This window comes from Eschrichtius robustus, chromosome 11 (assembly GCF_028021215.1).
Source record: "Eschrichtius robustus isolate mEscRob2 chromosome 11, mEscRob2.pri, whole genome shotgun sequence".
Lineage (NCBI taxonomy): Eukaryota > Metazoa > Chordata > Mammalia > Artiodactyla > Eschrichtiidae > Eschrichtius > Eschrichtius robustus.
Window position 1 is genome coordinate 79,541,405 of NC_090834.1, and position 21,330 is coordinate 79,562,734.

General features: G+C 37.0%; 2 protein-coding genes across 2 annotated transcripts; both read right to left on the bottom strand.

Moving 5' to 3' along the window:
- Positions 1-977: 977 nt before the first annotated feature.
- SVIP (small VCP interacting protein) lies at positions 978-8,652 on the bottom strand. The gene is made up of 4 exons (XM_068555607.1): positions 8,529-8,652; positions 5,997-6,047; positions 5,342-5,455; positions 978-2,276 (listed from the first exon to the last, which is right to left on the bottom strand). The coding sequence occupies exons 1-4, from the start codon at positions 8,580-8,582 to the stop codon at positions 2,262-2,264; spliced, it is 234 nt and encodes a 77-aa protein (XP_068411708.1). The 5' UTR covers positions 8,583-8,652; the 3' UTR covers positions 978-2,261.
- A 3,391-nt stretch (positions 8,653-12,043) lies between these two features.
- CCDC179 (coiled-coil domain containing 179) lies at positions 12,044-20,530 on the bottom strand. Its single transcript, XM_068556699.1, has 4 exons — positions 20,453-20,530; positions 19,848-19,892; positions 18,221-18,325; positions 12,044-12,238 (listed from the first exon to the last, which is right to left on the bottom strand). Exons 1-4 carry the CDS (start codon positions 20,495-20,497, stop codon positions 12,230-12,232), a joined length of 204 nt encoding a protein of 67 aa, XP_068412800.1. The 5' UTR covers positions 20,498-20,530; the 3' UTR covers positions 12,044-12,229.
- Between the last annotated feature and the right edge of the window lie 800 nt (positions 20,531-21,330).

Below are 21,330 nucleotides of genomic sequence, written 5' to 3' on the forward strand. Positions count from 1 at the left end.
TGTTACCATAGTAATAGTTTAATGATTAGAATGAAGAAGTAGTGATTTAAGCATTTTATATCTCAACATGATAGTTACATATAAGCATTTTACTGTTTGGTTTTATTTTAGTAATTTGGGGAGTTTGGGTGACATATCAATCATTATAATGCTTTCCTATTTAAATTATGAATTATGGGAAACTGGCTCTAGGCTAAGGTTTCATCAGGAACTGATTCATACCTTTGAGGAAGATTCCCGGAATATGTGTATGTGTGTATACGTTTTTTTTTTTAAGTAGTCACATGGGTTTCCTATCATGCATCCAGTCTCCCCTTTTTCCTTCCCCTTCCTAACACTATTCCTAACATTGAGTATCACCCCTTAGCCCATGCAACCCATGTGGTTTTGAGGAAACACGATCACACCCATGGAGGCAGGCCATGGTTGGTGGGAATGGCATATCCCACTGTTCCTAGAAAGCAATTCATCAGCACAGCATTCTTGGTTCAACAGTAAATAAGCATGGTATTTGGATATAAACTGCTATTAGAAATAGAGCATTGTCCCCTAGATGTAAACCTTTTGTTTACACCAATCCAAGCTGTAATTCTCTAAGCTGTAATACAGATAAAATTGTTCTTTCCATAATAAAACAGAAGCAAGGACGTGCACAGTTCTAGGATAGTATGCTCTGGTCCTATATCCATTCGTCTATTAATGTTCCTTTTTCCTTTCTGCCTTGGAAAATTTAATCATGTCCAAAAAAGTCAAAAATTATATTTCTAAAATATAGTTCAATGACTTCACTATCCTTTATGAACAAACATACCACTAATTCTCTAAAACTGAAAATTGAATCTATAACTACATATCTTGCCTGGATAGTCACAGATATTTCATTCTGTAATAGAAGGAAGTGATTTTTCCAAAGAGGAGTCAAGAGATCTATATTATAGTTCAAACTCTTTAAAATTAACATATATAACATACTGCAACATAACACAAGATTTGTGGGAAGGATGAGCGAGATAGTGGTTCAGTTTCCTTTTTGTAAATCAAATGAGCTGGTCTATTTAATTTTACAGTCCCTATTGTACTTAATATCTGAAAATTCTAATTTAGGGCTCAGACTGTGGCCTTGTCATCCAAAAGAGCAACCAAATTAAAAGACACAGCAATTCTTCTATTTTAGCTTATTATATATTAAAACACTCAAAAAACCAAATATGCTATAATACATGTTACAAATGAACAAAAATCTACAAAGTTTATGGCAATGTATCATATAGAATTACCTCACAATATTTTTATGTTTAAAGTAGACCTTTTTAAATACAGTACTTACATATTTCTCTTTCATATATTCATACTTGCCTTAGCAATCTGACATCTATATAAATCTTATGATCATTCTTTAATAAATATAAAAGAATAAAAACACCTATGAAATTTGGACAAACACATTACCACTATACTTTGTTATATTTAACCCATCCAGATTCTTATTTAACTCATTCAATTACTGCAAAGATCTTTATAGAGCTGAATCTGATACTGTATAATAGTACATCACTGCCCTCTGATGGCACCACTAATATATAATTTTAAACTCAGCAAGCAAAAAAAAAAAAAGGATTATAATGTAAAACACAGTATGTTAATTTTATAAGCTACGGAAGTAGGAAATAAATTAGGGGAAATTCAATGTTTTCTACAAATATTAATTTCTTAGTAAGTTATAAAAATTTACAGTGTTCCTTCATATAAGCCCTTCAAATGATTTTTCAAGATTTTCCCTGATGACCAGTTTAAAGGCACTAAGTCCATAAGTTTAAGCAAAAGTCTTCACATATAATGAAATAAAGAGATAAAAGGTTAATCGGCAAACTATAAATAGCTAGGTCATTTTATAAAGGAGGGAAAATACAAGTGCAAACTTTAATATCTGAGATGTATGCAGAGTTTTTCCATGCAATATATAAATATATATTCACTATTTAGGCCCATGTTTTAACTACTAAAAAACGGCAAATCACCCACTGTCTGCAGAAGAGCAAATGTAGGGAAAATAAGTATGTAATGAAAGGTCTGGCCATTTCCTAAGTCTAACAATCAAAAGCATTTTCAATATTCAATTTTGAAAAAGCACTGCATTTAAGAGCACTAAAATTACGACGTCTGAATCTTCATTTATTCAAAGAGAAGAAATTAAATTGAGGATGTCCGCTTGATTGCAGATATTAGTTATTGGCAGTAGACTCTTTCACTCATGTTATGCTTTATGAAACTGTCCACTAGAAAAGAGAAAAATATAGAGAAAAGTAAATTTTGTTTAAAGTTATGTTACTATATTCTAGTGAACAAACAGATAAGAGAGAAATATGGGCTATACCAATGTAAAATGATCTTTGTCAGTAGCAGTGATTAGTAAAATTTTACATTATAGTCTGAAATAAGACACATGATGGTGTAAAAATACAAAGAAATAAAACAAAATATCTGGGCAGATTAATGAGTGGTAGCTAGATTCCCAAATACCTGATAATCAGTAAAAGAAAAACAAAACATCACAAAACAAGAACAACAATGAAAATACAAAATAAGAATAAAGAAAAAAAAAATTTTTTTTAATAAAAAAAATAAATAAAAAAAAGAATAAAGAAATTTTTGTTTGAGGCAGGGGAGCAAAGAAACAGTAGAAATTATTAAATAATGGTCTGGCAAAGTTTTTTCCTTGCTTAACTTGAGAAACTATTCCATTTGGTGTTCTGTTTAATCAAGTTTATTAAATCTGCAATAGTAAGTTCTGAAAAAGCCATTGGGATAGTACAGAGATAGTTACCAGTCTCTAAAGTAGTGTTTTCCAAGTACATTCAAGGAATTTTTTTTTAACATATTTTTTAAAAATCTTTATTTAAAGTTTGAAAGTTAAGGATTAATCCAAGTAAACTTGCTTTTCTTTATTTTAGAACTACTTACAGACTTAAATACTGTGCCTTTTTTAATCTCTAAGAAAGGAATTCAATGTATAACACAATATTCAGGATTTTTAAACATTTTTACCATGGGATTCTATTTTCCACAAAATATCTCTTAGGACTAGTGTTACAAACACTAGAGCAGTGATTCTCAACCTGGTTTGACATCAGACTCCTTGGGCAGCTTAGAAATCCTGATGGCTAAGTCCCACTCTCAGAGATTCTGATTGGTATAAGGTCAGACCCAAGGTTCAGTCTTTTCTGAAAGCTCCTCATGAGCCACTGCTCTAGACATCTGCCACCACTCCTCTACTAGTATATCCTGAACTGATGCTAGTTTGTGTCCTGATGCTATCATCACACTGACTTGGTAAAATAAGTTCTGCCTTTCCAGAACACAGTGAGCATGGCCAATGGCAAGTGTCCCAGGAAGAGGCAGCTAGTCAGGAGATGAATATGTGGAGGGCATGAAGACAGGAAAGGACATGTTTTCCTCATACTATGAAGTCGGGTTAGGAAGAATCTAGCTATACCACAGAACACTCAAGGCCAGCCTGTAGAACAGGCCTGACAGCAGCCCCTAAAAGAGCCTAGGCCAAAGGGTTTGAGCATTAAAGTTACTCTTTATCTTGTATTTTCCGTTCTGTTATCCCTGAGCCTCCAAAAATTTATTTTGAACTTCACTGTATGCTCTCAATAAGCAATGCAGGTGGTCAAAGAAAAAAGGTACTAAATTTAACACTGAGATGTTTTTCATTTTGAGCACTTCTGAAGGGACCAGAAGAAATATAGGTCCTAATTTATTTTTAATCTATAGGCTTCAGGGCACAGAAGCTTTGGGTTTAATTAAGAAAGCCCCTTTCTCCCTTAAGAGTTCTAAAGCTGATGTTAAATTTGTTAGGTTAGAACATGTAAAATAAGTACCTTCTGACTATACATAAAGTATCCCTTTTGTAACATTATATGTGACTTCAAGTCATTCAGAACTTCTATTTCTTCTACTATGAAATAGTTGATCTCAGCATCATTTTCAGTTCCATAATTTAATTTTCACAAGTGCTTTGTCTTTGAGAACTCTATATGAAGTAAACCTGGTGACATAGATCTTTATCTCAACAGAATATTGAAAGTAAGCATCTATACTTCTGATAAATATCTGACCTTGTATCTTCCAACTGTTTTACTTTACATTTATTCTATTCTATTATGGGGGTATATTAAAAAATAAATAAATAAATAAACAAACACAATGGTCACAGTTATTTACCTTAATATCAAAACCAATTATTTTATATATTGTTAAAAGTTAACTATAAAAAATTATTTTCTTTTAATTTCATTTATTAAATGAGATTAGATGAAGTAACATATAATGATAAAATGCACACAGATAAATCTTATTGCTATGTGATATTCCTGAGTCAGAATCATGTCTGCTCAGGATGCTCCTGAACTGCCTGCCCCACAACTTGGGGTTGTACGTACATATATGTATTTATATAGATAGTTTTGAGAGCAAAAACCAAACCAAATGGAGAAGACAGAGAACCAGCTAAACAAGTGCTCATAAATCACTGACAAATTAAATATAAATGAAACTCAGGACATTGTCCTTTTCACAAATACCCTTGAGAAATGTATTTCCTTTAAAAATGGGACAAAGAAGAAAATCTTAATATCTGGACCATTCGTCTCCTGAGCTTTAACATGTAAAAGAAAACCTTTATAATCCTGCTAGACTGTAAAGATCCCCAAGTTCAGGGACGTTGTTTAACTTGTCCATCATTATATTTCTAGTGTCAAGAGCTACAACTGCTACTACTGGGATGGGCATGTGTCAGACTCACCCCTGTACACCCTATTGTCCAAATTAACATTAACGTAACTATGATAATGAGTGACAATGGGAAGCTCAAAAATCTCAAATCATTTAGTGAAAAAAACTCAAAGAGTTTGAAGTAGTTTACAGTATAATCCAATATCTAAGACTGACGTATAAAATGAGATTAGAAATGATGTCTGTCAAAATGACACTGAATTTGGGTGATTTTTACTTTCTTCTTTGTGTCCTTCCATTTTGCTTAAGTTTTCTACACATTTAAGATTGCCATTAATCATGTAAGTATGCAGTATTAAGATAGAGGGTTGAGATAATCAGGAAAAGTCTATTTTCATTTTGGGAAAAAGAAAGCAAATCTATTCCAATGAATGTTGGAATGTCCAAATAAATTGACACTTCTTCCAATCTATATTGTTTATGCTTTTAAATTAATTCACAATTTTCTGACAATCCATTCCCCGAGGAAATTATTGAACAGATTGCTACTGAAGTTTTGAAAAATTCCAGGTAAATCAAACCTTAAGTAAATTTTAATACTTACCCTAAGGCCACCTTCTGGTGGGGGCCCAGATGTAGCCATTTCTTTTTCTATTTTTTCCTTTTTCTTTCTCTTTTCTTCCACAGACTGAACATTCAGAATGCCCCGAGATGCAGCCTTCAGGAAAATTATTAAGGAGTGTAGAAAAAGAACAAAAATTTATTTCCTGTTACCAAAAGGTGTTTTTTGTTTGTTTTTTGCCTTTTAGGTTTTTCTTTGGAGGTGGGGGGTAGTGAAAGGGGTTGGTCTATTTTTGGTAACAAAGAATTAGACTATTTCTACAACAGCTTTACGTAAAACATATGATTTCTTCATTGGGTATTTTGCAACCATACACATTCCCCCCCTAAAGTTACTTCACATCTGTCAGTGTTTTATAAGGCACAGTCATTTCATCTCAAGGAAGAATGTTATTAAAGATTCTTCCTTGGCATCTCCCGTAACAGAAGACGTGTATAGAAATTTTCATACATTAAATGACATAAGTGCATTAAACCAATTTATAGAAACAGAAATCATTTTGAAAATGTTTTCCTTTAATTTAAATTTCTAAGATATCAGATACCATTTTATTAGAGACTACTACTAGTAATAGACATCTATAGAGAACAAAACGCAAATTTAATTATCTAAGGTAGAATTTTATTTTTACTGTCACCTCCTTCTGTCTTCTTTCTGCAGCCTCTGCAAGCTTTGCTCTTTTTTCTTCCTAGGAAAAATGTGTAAGAAATATGGTTTAAAACAAAACCAAACATTATCCTTGATATTTTATACTTTTATCTTATAGGTAATATAATAGTTTACAAAAATAGTACTGGCCCCAAATGTCCTACTAAGAACGCCATTATTTATAACACTTATAAAATACTCAACTTTCTGAATTTCATTCTCCCAATCAATAAACCTTCAAGGACTTCCCTGGTGGCGCATGGTTAAGAATCCGCCTGCCAATGCAGGGGACATGGGTTCAAGCCCTGGTCCAGGAAGATCCCACACACAGCGGAGCAACAAAGCCCGTGCGCCACAACTACTGAGCCTGCGCTCTAGAGCCCGCGTGCCACAACTACTGAGCCTACGTGACACAACTACTGAAGCCCGCGTGCCTAGAGCTGGTGCTCTGCAACGAGAAGCCACCGCAATGAGAAGCCCGCACACCTCAACGAAGAGTAGCCCCTGCTCGCCGCAACTAGAGAAAGCCCGCGCACAGCAACGAAGACCCAACACAGCCAAAAATAAATAAATAAAATAAATAAATTTATAAAAATTTTAAAAAATTTAAAAACCCTTCAAATAAGCACATGATGAGACATACACCTACATCTATATCATATATATACATTATATATCTCATACACACATACACATACACACACAGAGTGGCCTATAAAATAATCTATTTGCTTTTTCAAAAGAAAAGAGCTTACAAGCTAGTCAGGGCAATAATAAAACAAATGACATTTAATAATACAAGCAAGGAAATACATGGTTTGGTACTGCCAATTAAAAAGGAGTTTGAAGCAGGCTGGTATTTTCGGAAGAAGTTCATGAATGAAGCGAGTGAATCTCATTGATAAGGCAGGAAGGACTAGAGGAAATTTATGAGATGTACTGTCCCATGTTGGGAAACCGTGAATACTATTTTTCTATATATTATTCATAACAATAAGTTATAAATTATGTAAATATATGACAGTAAGTAGCACTCTCTTGGGAGCTGTGTTAATAATTCCTCCATTTTCCATAGCACAATACATTCATTCATTCATTTCATCCATTGGATAAATACTTATTGAGCAACTATCATGCCTCAGGAACTTTTCTAGGTGCTGAAGATACAGCAGTGAAATAATACAGATAAATGTTGCCACCCACATGGAATTTACATTCCAATGAGGACAGTCACATATAATCAAATAAACATACATCTGTCAGATTGAAGTAAGTGCTTTAGGGAAATATAAAGAAGAGTATGGTCAATAAGAAATGGCAGGATGGGTGGATGGTAGACTGGAGAATCTACTTTATATTGGGTGGTGAAGAAAAGCCTCAAAGATAAAGTGACATTCAAGCAGTGAGCAATGTGGTTATCTGGGGCGGGGGAGGGGAGGAAGGGCTTAACAAATGCTGGCAGATTGGTATTTTATCAATAGCCAGATAAACAAAATTAAGAACATTTAAAAGCAACAGTAGCAAGAAAGACAAGGTGAACTTTCTCATATCAACTTCCAGGTCATTTTTAGTATTTATGATCAAATAGCTGAAGAGTTAATGTACTTCCCTAAACAACTCATTTCCTTCAACGAATTTTTAGCCACATACAAGAGAGGAATTTAGGTTTTCTGTTATCAACTTCCTGTAAGGATTATTAAGGTAAAAATGCTGTTAAAAATTAGAAAGCTACAAAAAAGTATAAATGTATTATACCACAAACCACCTAGTTAAGTCTGAAATTATCCAGATAAATAACGAATACTTTCTAGTACAAGTATGTCCCAAATATTGCATGGAACAAATCTACGTATCTTTTCAATGTATTTCTTGTTTATCTGAAACTTCAAATTTAACTGAGCGCCCTATATTTTTATTTGCTAAACGTGGCAACTTTACAAACTGTACACTCGGTACCACATAAAATACTTTTTTAAAAAAACCTTAAAAGTGATAAAGACTAAAGGTAAATCATTAATACAATATCCAATAAAGCGCAGAAATATACGAGACTTTATTGATCACCTTCTTTAAACAGCTGGTACAAACACAGGAAGAGGCACATCTACAAGATTAAACACTTCAGTTCCCGGAGAAAGAAGGATTTCTTTTCGCACCCTAACTCCATCTACCGCATCGCCAGGAATGGCCGCCACACCGCACCGTCCACGTGCGCCTGCGTCCTACGAACTGCCAATTCTGCCACCCGGCTGAAGGTAAAGAGACGCTGGAGCCGCCTTTAGAAAGACACCGACGCGGAGGCAGCAGCCCAGGTCCGGCAGGCAGGACCTCAAGGTCCCTCGGAGCACAGCCACCGTCTCCGCCACCAAGGTCCCCGTCGACGAGCTCCACGGCCCGTGCCGCCGCTTCCAACGGCCCGTCCGGGAGCCGCAGCTCAGGGCCTCCGGCGCGCCCCTCCGGGAACAGGTGCGCGCGGCGCGGGCGGGCGGACGCGGGGACGCTGGGAGGCGGCCTTACTTACCAGGTCCGGCGAAGGAGGCGCGGCCTCCGTGGGACAGGGAAAACACAGCCCCATGGGGATCGCGGCTGGGGGATTCCCCTCCTGGGTCCGCCCCAGACCAGGCCGTGCGAACTGCGCGATCAGACCCGGGTCCCAGTTATGCGGTGCTCGCCCCGCCCTCAGCGGGCGGCTTGGTGACTGGGCGGCTCGGCTCCGCCCCGCCCCTCTGCCGCAGCGCCCCACCGCCGCCCGCGGCTCCACCCCCGCCCGCGGCTCCACCCCCGCCCCACCATTCCTCCGGGGCTCGGCTCCGCCCCCCTGATGCCAGCCTCCACCCTGGTCGCGCCTGGACCCCACCCCTGAAGCTAGCCTCCGCCCCACTGAGGCAACTGCCCACCCACACTTCCAGAGGCTCTGCTAGGACAGGTCCTTGATCCCAGGAAACACCTGCTGAGGGAGACATGCAGAGGAGGGGTGGAAAAGCTTGGCTATGGCCTCCAAGCTAGCCCAGTTGGCTAACCCTGTATAAATGAGTGACAAGACTCTGGATAGTTTATGCTACCCCTTTTGTGAGAAGGGACTCTGACCTCCAAGAAATTAAAGCCAAGATTTCAAGTTGATGTCAGCCCCCTTTTTTGTAAGTGCCACTCAGTACTACTTCAGTTAAGAGGGCAGAACGTGAAATCCATCACTGTGTTTTAGAATTGAGCCTCATGAATGCACCTTTAGTTGAGTTTCCTATTAGTTTCTGGTGCTTTGGATTCATTTATCCATCCAAGAGTAATAATAATGTTTGATATATTCAGAAATATTTAAATTGAATGCTTCTCAAATTTTAATAGGCGTAAGAATCACCTGGGCATCTACTTAAATGAATTAACATATGAGTTAACAAATTTCACAGCCAAATGGATGTATCATTGGAAAATTGATGCAAGCATACAGGGTTCTTGATCTTAATCTTCTGTTAACAGTTTTATGAAGTTTTCCTTTAGAATTCTTTAATTTCTTACCCAGTTCAGTGCTATGGTCTAAAAATTATCAGAAGCCTGCACCTGTCAAAAAAATCCTTTCTATGACTCCTCTTGAAGATGAAGCATTTTTTGCAAGAGCATCAGAGTGAAATAGTGACCATCTGTAAATGACAAAGGACTTGAAAAGACATGATTGAAGATCTGATTACAGTGCAATTGACAAAGAAACTTGGTTACTGCTGTGACATACAACAATTCAAGATAATTACTAACATTATGGCTGTTAACATTTTACTAAGACATAACCAGATTTTTAGGAGCTCCATATAATTTCCAGTATATCTATATTAATAACATTTACCCATACAATATAAAATAAGGTTTATCAGCACTCATTTGATAATGCTTCCCATGTAATTTAACATACCAAATAAGCCTAATTTGTATAATATTCCTCTTTCTCAGATGCTTCAGGTATCCTCTCTGAAGCATCCTAGAGTTAGCTAGAAGTCAAAATAACTTCTATTAGAATTTGATATTTGGGAAGTTTTTCAAAAATATCAAAAGGGTTTCAAAATACTTGGTCACATAGGATCATATGTCACAGTGGAACAATACTTAATTACTTAACCAGTGACAATAAAAGATTTCAAAAGCAAATGTCAAAAGTTGTAACAGATTACTGGTTAAAGGTAAAGAAACTTTGCAGTCAGTTATCCACAGCAAATCAATATTTTAAGAAAACTTTGTCTTCTTAATAGAGAGAAAGCCAAATTCAGGTTTTGTACCACTTTACCTTTCATAATAAAATTAATTTACTCAATTAAATTGATTCTAATCTTTATCAGTCCTGACCACACATAGAATGCCTCTCTAAAGATTCATTTTTTTGTCCCTCACAATCTTCTACAACTTTCTATATCCACATTAATTTGTCCCTTATTTTCTTTCCCATTTAGGAATAACCAGCTTTAGGACAAAATTACTTTCTTTTCCCTTAACAAAACGCATTTCCATTCTTTATACCTTCTTTTCCCTTGCATACAAAGATGTTTTCCTTATTAATTTTTACTAGTTTTAATTACATATTTTCATTATTATAATTCTTAACCTTAAAAAACTTAAGTTTCTAGTGAAAACTAAGGAGTAAGCAATTTATGAACTTGTACATTAGCATTTTGTAAATAGGCAAACTTGTGAATACTATTTGTAGTTTCTAAAAACAGGTGATTCCTTAAAGAAAATGTCTCAGTGTGACACCGAACATATTTATTTATTTATTTTGAATGTTATTTTATTTATTTGTTTATACATCAGGTTCTTATTAGTTATCTATTTTATACACATCAGTGTATACATGTCAATCCCAATCTCCCAATTCATCCCACCACCACCCCCACCACCCCCGTGCCACTTTCCCCCCTTGGTGTCCATACATTTGTTCTCTACATCTGTCTCTATTTCTGCCCTGCAAACCGGTTCATCTGTACCATTTTTCTAGGTTCCACATATATGCGTTAGTATACGATATTACACATTTATTAATAGTCCTAAATATCTTTAGTTTCTCTGTAAAAGGAAACCTATGTTCAGTAATTAATATTTCAGTATCTTATTTGGAAATGATCTGGATATTCAATGAATTGCCATCATTGAACTTAATTTAGCAGTTTCAAGTTACAAAAAAAAAAAAATCTGGAGGACCTATTTTTGATAGATATACTTAAAACATAATTATTCCTAAAGAGTTCGCTTAAAACTCTTATTTACATTTAATTTACTTAAAAGTTTCATCATATCAAGTTATTTTTCTTGCTGACAAATTTTGTAATGGGGATAAGATCTTATTTGATTTCTAGTAAACCTAGGTACAATAAAAATATTATACTTAATGCTGATGACCCTAAAGAAATGTCTGTATTAATTAAACCAACAAACTGAAACTTGTTTTCATTCATTTAAATTAAATCTATTTCATTTAATCTATTAATTCTAGATCATGTGATCCTAAAATTCATTTGGGTTACTTTCTTTTATATTTCTGAGTATTTATATAAGCACTTAATTTCCTTTAAGCCAACTAAATAGAGTTCTTTTACAAATTAATATTGGCAATACCACACCTCTACAACACACATATATAAATATATACACACAGACACATAGTTTCCACTATGTGGACAGAGAATATAGCCAATATGTTATAGTAACTTTAAATGGAGTATAATCTTTAAAAATATTGAATCGCTACATTGCACACCTGAAACTGATATTGTTAATCAACTATACTTCAATAAAAAACAAAACAGAACAAAACAAAACTCTTTCCTAGGACTGTTTAAAGATTTTAAACATTTTGTTTAAACACAAGTCATTATAAATATACAGCAGAGGAAACTTATTTCCCCCTATTATTAAAGCATAATTCTAAATCTCTAAATAAGTTGTAAATCCAATTGTAAAAATGTAAACATGAATACATCGTTTTCAAAGGCTTATGCATATTATTATTTGTTGAAAAGAAGCAAATCTCAAATTACCACAGAAAAGAAAGTGGTGGTAAGATACGGTATTTAATAAAATTCTAGACCCTGTAGCTTGGATGTTAAATGGTTGCACTGTTTATTTTGCTGAAATGGCAGAGCATTGTCTTTATTTTTCAAACGAAGTCAAATCACAAAATGCCACTTGATGTTAGAAATCTGCATATTTTGGTCTGGCATGATTTCTTCCATACAGACTTCAGCTTTATGTCCACTAGAAGAGATTAAAATACACAAAGAAAAATAAATTCAATCAACATATACATAAGGAAAAGTTTATACAAACTATAAGTTCTCTGGGAAAGGTCTCAGAGGGAGAAGCCTTTCTTATACAAAAAGAATTGTATAAAGAGCTAGAAATGCTATTCTAAATTAAAACAAGGTCACATTCAGATAGAAGCCAGATATGAGAAGCACTATTATCAAATAAATCATATCTGGGAATAAATATGACATAAACATTTTTTTCTATGAGTCAAGCAACAAATGCTACAAGTAAAAAGAATTTGCAGAAACCAAAACTAACAATCTGGAGAAAGGGTAAAGGCATTTCTGAACATAATGGATATGACAGAGATGTTAAACATAAGGATTTTTCTTCCCCAGTCTTATGGTATGTGATTGACTGAGAAGGTATGTTATATGCATCTATTGAGGGTTTGAAGTCTTGAAATGACCCAAAATGAAGTGAACAAGAGGGACAAATAAGTGAAAATGGAAAGATTATGTTTATCAGTATCAGCAAGAACTGAACCTTAAAATAATATTTCAGGATAATTTTAATATGCATGAATATCATAATTATATAATTAGGAGAAAACTTTTGTTATAGAGACTTTAAACAGACAAAATGAAAACAAAAACTACTTTTTCAAACTTTTCACAACTGAGTGCTCTAGCCTCATCCTGCATCTTCTGTTCTACTGGGCACAATCCATGTTAATAAAGGACTTATACGGATGGACTCAGACCTTTATTTTCATCCCAAACCATTTAAGATGTACAAAGTAGTGTTACTCTGTGTGGTCTGGTTTTGGTGCTAATCTTACATTCATTACTACTTTGCAACAAGATTAGTAGAGAAATTGAGAGTAAACATTTATGTTCGTTTATAATAATTTGATATTGCTATAACATTTTGATTGCATGTTACAGAATGATCAGTCCACAATGGTTTGGAAATTAAACCAAACAAAATTTATCTTAGCCCACATCTGAGAAGCAGGGAGAGCCTGAGCTTAAATAGGAGGTACTATATATTTTGGTCAATATACAGAAGAAACACTAGGATAGTGTATACTTTGGACCTTTGAGCCCCTGACGTTCTTTTTTTCAGGAAAAGCGTGTATTTTTTCCTTTACAGGATATCAGAACTTTCATGACTGCCTAGTACCGCCAAAAGAAAATATCTGGATGTTCTGAAGATAACTCCAGAATTTTTGTATTAACGACAATGAATACTAAATACCAGATTGAGCTCAGGCTTTTCATGGATCATGCATTTTATTTTTTATATTTGTATTTATTTGTGAGACATTTCAGTTGTCTCTGAAAGCTCAAGTGAGTTGGTGGGATAATTGATAAAGAACATTTTGTAGATATTTCTATAAGACACATCTGGTAGCTCAAGAAAGAAAAAGGAGCTTTTTAATGGAACACCCTAAGTGGTTTGGTATTGAGGGCAAGGCACAAAAGGAGGAGATCAATGGCACAAGATATCAGCGCTGGAAAAGGGATAGAAAGATTAACCAAACTAATTGTGTGAAAATGAATCAAGAGTTAAAGGGTTCAGAGGTGGTGGCAATTGCCATACCCTGTAGAAAGGTGGTCTCAGGAATCCCTTCTCCCCTGCATCCCCCATTATTAATCTTTGCTAAGGCGTACCTGTGCAGATGTAAAATATGTTGTGCAGGCATATTTTAATACATATCAGAGAGACCATGATTATGGAGGTGGAATTATAAACATTGGTGCATCAGCACGGGAGGAGTTATGTAGATATTTAAGACAGTACAGTAACTGTAAAGCTGCAGATCCTGGGTTTCTATGTGGCAATACATAAACTCCCTTGATTATACGAAAAACACAGTGAAACTAAACTAAACGTTTATCCATAATATGCATTTACTCCAGAAACTCTGGGAGGAGGATGAGTTAGTTACACAAGGAGGATGATCACAGCCTGAAAAGAAAAGGAAGATACTTTCTTTCACATTAATATAACCTCAATACTCTTTAGAGCAGCAAGGAAGCCACTTCAATATTTTACCACTCTAAACATACTTGCAGCTAGGGGTTGGGCAGTGACTCAGTTTTAATCAAAGAAAAATAAGTGGGGGTTTCCAGTCTGACATGTAAAGAGCTTGGAAATCATCACTCCCATTCTCACAACCAGAAAAATGCTGAACAAACTGAAAATTAACTTTTCTTAGATCCATCATAGAACTGAGGTCACAGGGCAAATTGCTGTGCTGAAACCTGAAGAGACAAACAATGCTGCTAGAGCCAATACTGGGAGGAACACTTAAACTTTAATGGACAAATTGCTGAGGCTCAGTATGGATTAGCTTGAAAGTTAAAAACTCAGGTTGGTGGGGAGTTTTAGGGAGGCCCTCTTAGGGAGGTCTTCATACTTCCTTGAGTGAAGATAAGAACTTTAGATGGACATTTTCCATACCTTATGTAGAAAGCTCTGGATTTGGGCATTTCCCTTCCCCCAGGTCATTTAGAGTTTGATAAAACCCGAATTAGTTAGGTACTGATAAAACAGTTTCCCTTGAGGGCATGCCCTATTAGGAGAACAGAGAGCTCTAAGTATTTCAAAATGGTAGTTTTTCCCCTCCCACTGCTGGAAGCAAAAAGATTTTTCTCTGATCTTCACTCATATGATCATATCACTAGAAGTACAAAAAGCATTTGACAAACTCCAACACCCATTTATGAGTAAAAAAAAAAAACTTTCTGCAAAGTAGGAATAGAGAGGAACTGTCTCAACTTGATAAAGAATATCTACAAAACACCTACAGCTAACATCATATTTTTTTTTAAGATTTTTTTTTTTTTTTGATGTGGACCATTTTTAAAGTCTTTATTGAAATTGTTACAATCTTGCTTCCATTTTATGTTCGGTTTTTTGGTCACAAGGCATGTGGGATCTTAGCTCCCCAACCAGGGATTGAACCCGCACCCCCTGCCTTGGAAGGTGAAATCTTAACCGCTGGACCGCCAGGGAAGTCCGTAACATACTATTTAATGATGAGTAACTAGATGCTTTCCAGCTAAGATCAGGAACTCTGATGAAAAAAAATCAAAGATGATCTAGATAAATATGAGAAACAATGTTCATTTACAGAAAGACTCAACATTATTAAGATGTCAGTTCTTTTCAAATTGATCTATAGCTCTAGCACAATACAATCAAAATTCCAGAAAGTTACTTTGTGGATTTTGACAAACTGATTCTAAATTTTATATGGGAAAACAAAAAGACCCAGGATTGCTGACACAACATTGAGGGGGAAGAACAAAGTTAGGAGACTGACACTATCTGACTTCAGGATTTCCTATAAAGCTACCGTAATCAACTGTGGTATTGGCAAAAGAACAGATAAATACTCTATTTAATGGAACAGGATAGATAGCCCAGAAGTAGACCCACACAGATAGTCAACAGATATTTGACAAAGGAGCAAAGGCAGTACCATATAGAAAGGGTAGTCTGATCAACAAGTGGCGCCGGGACAAATGGAGCAACAACCACATGCAAAAACAAAGTCTAGACACTTAGCTTACACTCTTCATTAAAATGAACTCATATGTATCACAGACCTAAATGTAAAGTGCAAAACTGTAAAACTTCTAGAAGATAACGCGGGAGAAAATCTATGTGACCGTGGAGTTGGCAATGAGTTTTTAGATACACAAAAAGCATGATCCATGAAAGAAATAGTTGATAAGTTAAGCTTCATTAAAATTAAAAACTTCTGCTCTGGGAAAGACACCGCTAGAAGAATGAGAACACAAAGCACAGATTGGGAGAAAATATTTGCAAAACACATAAAGAACTGGTATCCAAAATATACAAATGACTCAAAACTCAACAATGAAAAAAACAGGAATTAAAAAGTGGGCAAAAGGTCTGAACAGACACCTTACCAAAAAAGTTATACAGATTCAGATAAACATATGAAAAGATTGTCACGAGTACATATCATCAGGGAACTGCAAATTAAAACAATGAGATATCACTACACAACTGTCTAAATGGCTACAATCCCCAAACACTGATAACAAATGTTGCCAAGGATGAGGAGCAACAGAGAACTCTCATTCATTGCTGGTGGGAATGCAAAATGATACTGCTACTTTGGAAGACAGTTTTGCCAGGTTTTTCCAAAGCTAAACATAGTTTTACCATATGACCCAGCAATTGTGCTCCTAGGTACTTCCCCAAATGAGTTGAAAGCTTATGTTCACACAGAAACCTGCCCATGAATGTTTATAGCAGCTTAATTGATGATTGCCAAAAATTGCAAGCAACCAAGATGTTTTTCAATAGGTGAATGAATCCATACAATGGATAAAAAAAATGTTATCAAGCCATGAAAAGATATGAAGGAAACTTCAGTGCATATTACTAAGTGAAAGAAGCCAGTCTGAAAGACTACATACTATATGATTCCAACCACATGACGTTCTGGGAAAAGCAAAACTATAGAGATAGCAAAAAGATCAGTGATTGCCGGGGGCTTGAGAGGGGTGAGGGAAGAGGGAAGGGATGAACGTATAGTGCACAGGAGATACTTAGGGCAGTAAAAAAATCTCCTGTACAATATTGTAATAGTGTATAAAAGGTGTATGTATATATATATATATATATGTGCAGGGGAGTGTCTATCATCTTTATTGAAGTATAGTTGACATGCAATAAACTGCACATATTTATTTGAAGTGTACATTTTTAAATGTTTTGACACGTGTACATCCATGAAACCATCACCACAAACAAGATAATACATACATACATATAAAGAGGCTATTTTCCTGATCAAAAAGCACCAATTCAGCAGGTGTATACTTTTTGCCCTTTGTCCTGTATCTTTTTCTTTTGGAATGTGGACACAATCTCTACCTATGTAGAAGCTTTTATGAGGCAATGAGAATAAAAGTCATGTGAAAAGTGTGAAGGATCAAAAAGACAGAAGGAACCTGAGACTTCTTCGATGATTTTTGAAACCACCATATCAACCCTAGACTGCCTAGGTCAGGAGTTCTCCTTTGGAAGAAAAGATACTCCTATTTGGTTAAACCATTGCAGTTGAGTTTCTCTTATAAGGAGATGAAGTTAGAAATTCCTAACTGACATGCTATCCATTAGTTGGGCTTATAAAATATTTTCTTTCAAAAAGAAAACCAACAGAAAAAAAAATCTTAATGATCAGAAATATAACTTTTTCCAAATCTTTCTATAATCTTTCTATAATGAAATATAATCCTGATCCTGGAAATTGCCTGAATAAGGCCAGGACTCACTACTAAGGTGGAAGAGGAATGGATGAGGAAATTTGGGGATTTTCACCCTGAAGAAAAGTCTGCATATGAAGGGAGGTAACAGTTTTATTCAAATATCTGAAGGACTTTCCAGTGGAAGGGCCATCGGATTTATGACTGGCTATTAGACGTGTAATTGGTACCACATGTAAAAGGCTCATGCAGGCAATATAACCATGTTATGTGGAAGAACTTTTAAATCCTTGCCAAAGGTATGCAAAGATGGAATATAAGCTGTGGTAGAGTTTTCTGATGTTGCCAAGGGTTCAAGCCTAGGCTGAAAAACTATTTGGCAGGAGATTTTGTGATTTATTCTCCAAATAATACAATCCAGAAGATTTAAGTGAATAACTTTAGGCAGTCAGATAATATACACAAAGGAAAAACTGGAATCCAGAACATTGAGGTTTCAAAGACCACACTCTTTCCATTAAACCACATCATCTCCAGGAGACAACTACAAAAGAGATTTAAATAACAGATGAGAATTTGATTAGAGGAGTTTTAAGGTATCTTCCCAGACTGCAGTTACTGATTTCTCAAAGGAAAGGAAAGAAACAAAATTTAGAGTGTTACATAAATGAAAAATTGAGGATGCCTCTTGCATTTAAGGATCTGTTAATTTCAGTGGCGTCTCTACACTTACTAGGAGTCCTGGTTCTGGAACAGGGGCAGGCCTTGAAAACCGTTTACTAAATTTCCTCTTCTGTTTCCTTAGGTTTTGCATACGCTCTATACGTTTATCTGTGGACTTTGGGAAAATTAGAAGGAAAGAAGACATTTACAATGTTAACAGCATAGCATGCTGACAACATTTTCGGTTTGTGTCCATAAAAAAAGATAAACACGATCAGTGCACACAGCTTACATAGCTACATAGAAGTAGGAAAAAAACTTTTTGCAAATGTGTGATTTATAGATGAAGAAAACATTTTGGAGCCTCAGTATTCTTTTTTTTTTTTTTTTTGTAGTCTTAGTTGGGGCACGCGGGATCTTCGTTGCGGCGTGCGGGCTTCTCTCTAGTAGTGGTGCGTGAGTTTTATCTCTTCTCTAAGTTGTGGTGTGCGGGTTTTCTCTTCTCTAGCTGTGGCGCACGGGCTCCAGGACATGTGGGCTCTGTAGTTTGCGGCATGCAGGCTCCCTAGTTGAGATGCGCGGGCTCAGTAGTCGTGGCATGCGCGGGCTTAGTTGCCCTACGGCATGTGGGATCTTAGTTCCCCAACCAAGGATCGAACCCGCATCCCCTGCATTGCAGAACGGATTCTTTACCACTGGACCACCAGGGAAGTCCCACCTCAGTAGAGTTTTCAAATGAAACTTTTACTCTTTATTTCCACTTCATTAACTGTGCACAATAGTGCACAATATGGACAATAGAAAACAATGTTAAGAAGGAAGAATAGGACTTCCCTGGTTGAGAATTGGCTGAGAATCTGCCTGCCAATGCAGGGGACACAGGTTCGAGCCCTGGTCCGGGAAGATCCCACGTGCCGTGGAGCAACTAAGCCAGTGCGCCACAACTACTGAGCCTGCGCTCTAGAGCTCGCGAGCCACAGCCACTGAGCCCACGTGCCACAACTACTGAAGCCCACACGCCTAGAGCCCGTGCTCCACAACAAGAGAAGCCGCCGCGTGAGAAGCCCGCGCACCGCAACGAAGAGTAGCCCCCGCTCGCCACAACTAGAGAAAGCCCACACACAGCAACGAAGACCCGACGCGGCTAACAATAAATAAATAAATGTATTTTATTTTTTTTAAAAAAGAAGGAAGAATAAATCATACAATGAATTTTGTGTGATCTTATGTTTATAAAGTTCAAAACCAAGAAAAACAATATCCTTTTAGAAGCACATAGGTGATAAACTATTAAAGAAAAAGATTAGCTTGATAAAAATAAAATTCAAGGTAGTGGTTACCTCTGGGAGAGACACAGGGAGGTCGAGTAGGGAAGCAGCCCCTAGATGAATTCAAGGATACTCATGTTTTCTTAAATTGGAGGTATATTTTGTTACCCTGCTTTAAAATTATGTATGCTACATATATCCTTGTGTATGTATCACATGTTACATTAAAAAAAGGAGAATATTAAACCATTTAGGTCATCCTAGTTAAGACTCATTCTGATAGTAGTCACAAGATCCCAGAGTCTCAAGAAAGATAACACAGAAGTGTCTAGCTAATAGAACTTCTGTCATATTAGGGACGATCACACAGAAAGGAACAAGATAAAGTCACACTTTTGAATTAACCGCAATTATTTATTTAAACATTACCTGCCTTTCAGTGACGTCTGAAGGATGATGCCATTTTGAGCCTTCCTACATAACATGCAAAATTAAAAAATAAAATAAGTCATGAGCAAACAGAAAAATCAGCTATTATAATCCGAAGCCTATGCTACTGTTTTCTATTTATGTAATAGATGCCTATTATCTCAACTGCAAGAGGCAGGATCAGAATAAGAGCATCAAAGTCAACATTGGGGTGGAAGATGAGATAGTATTTTGAGAAAAAAGAACCTGCTATGAACCACATTACCGGGACTACTGAGGTCTATTCTGGAATGAAAGGCTGTACAAGAAATCCAAAAATTCATGTTTCTGTTGGTACTGAATTTTGTCATGCTGGGTCAATAAGTCATTCAACAAACAGATGACTGCACGCGCCTGGCCCACAGCAGGTGCGAGGTGGGGCTTTTCCTCCTCCCGGTGGGTCCTGCTGCCCAGAATCGAGTCTGCCTCCTTCACCCGGGATTTCCCAGCCCCAAAGCACCAACCCCCGCGTAAAGGCCAGCAGCGCGAGGGGCCGAGGCGGCCTCCGAGGGGGGAGGCCGGCGCCAGGGCGGCAGAGGCGGCGTTGAGGGCCCGGGGGGACTCACGGCGTTGACTTGGACAGCGTCGTCCTCCCTACAGCACAGGCACATGCTGCAGAGCCTCGCAGCGCCGCGGCGCCCACTGCCGGACCCCCGCCAAGTCCTCGCGGGTGCGCCACCTACGGCCCGCGAGCCCCGCCCGGTCCCGTCACAATTCTCTTTATCCTGGCCGGAAGGGCCCCGCCCTTTCCCTTAGCCGTCTTCCAATCCCAGTGCCGGGAAGGTGGAGTTCCTAGCCTCGGAAGAGCATCTGTGGAACTGGGGATGTCAGGTCACCACAATCCCCTATCCTTCCGGCTCTGTCGCTCAAACACCCACATAACACCAATTTTCTATCTTCCAGTCCGGATCTCTCTACACTCTCTCCAGGGAGTTCTCTTCCCTTCTAACACATCTAGCTTAGATTCCACGGTCCCTCACTTTAGCCTATCCTCAGGGTTCTGAATTTCAACACCTCATTGTTCTTCCGTCACAGTTTCCAGTTGGATCCATCCAACTACTTGTCTTCAGGTCCATAACCGGGCTGAAGGGGGGTAAATCTTGAAGAAGGGGGGTAAATCTTGAAGATGGCTGCAATACATATTCATGACCTCCAACTTAAACTGGGTCCTCATCGCTGCTTACCACTTTCATGTTGCACTACCTCTTTCTTTTTAGTACTCAGCATTTCCTTCAAACTTTCTTCCCTCTATTAAAATCTGAATCCACCATCTCCTCGTCACTTTTAGCAGAAGTAGGACAGTTCTTGCTTCACACACTAATAATGGCTAACACTTCTATAGAGTTTATGCTCAGCATATTAACTCGTTAACTCCTTATAGCATCCCAACAGGGTAAACGTGTGATGATTACCGGCTGGGAAACAAGGGACTAGTATGTTAAAT

What these genes read in the sequence shown, in the direction of transcription:
- SVIP (XM_068555607.1), bottom strand. Translation starts at nt 8,582, where the DNA reads ATGGGGCTGTGTTTTCCCTGTCCCACGGAGGCCGCGCCTCCTTCGCCG. An exon ending in CGCCTCCTTCGCCGGACCTG is followed by an intron (nt 6,048 to 8,528) that starts GTAAGTAAGGCC and finishes CATTTTTCCTAG; the next exon opens with GAAGAAAAAAGAGCAAAGCT. An exon ending in CAGAAAGAAGACAGAAGGAG is followed by an intron (nt 5,456 to 5,996) that starts GTGACAGTAAAA and finishes ATTTTCCTGAAG; the next exon opens with GCTGCATCTCGGGGCATTCT.
- CCDC179 (XM_068556699.1), bottom strand. Translation starts at nt 20,497, where the DNA reads ATGTGCCTGTGCTGTAGGGAGGACGACGCTGTCCAAGTCAACGCC. An exon ending in ACGCTGTCCAAGTCAACGCC is followed by an intron (nt 19,893 to 20,452) that starts GTGAGTCCCCCC and finishes CATGTTATGTAG; the next exon opens with GAAGGCTCAAAATGGCATCA. An exon ending in CAGACGTCACTGAAAGGCAG is followed by an intron (nt 18,326 to 19,847) that starts GTAATGTTTAAA and finishes ATTTTCCCAAAG; the next exon opens with TCCACAGATAAACGTATAGA.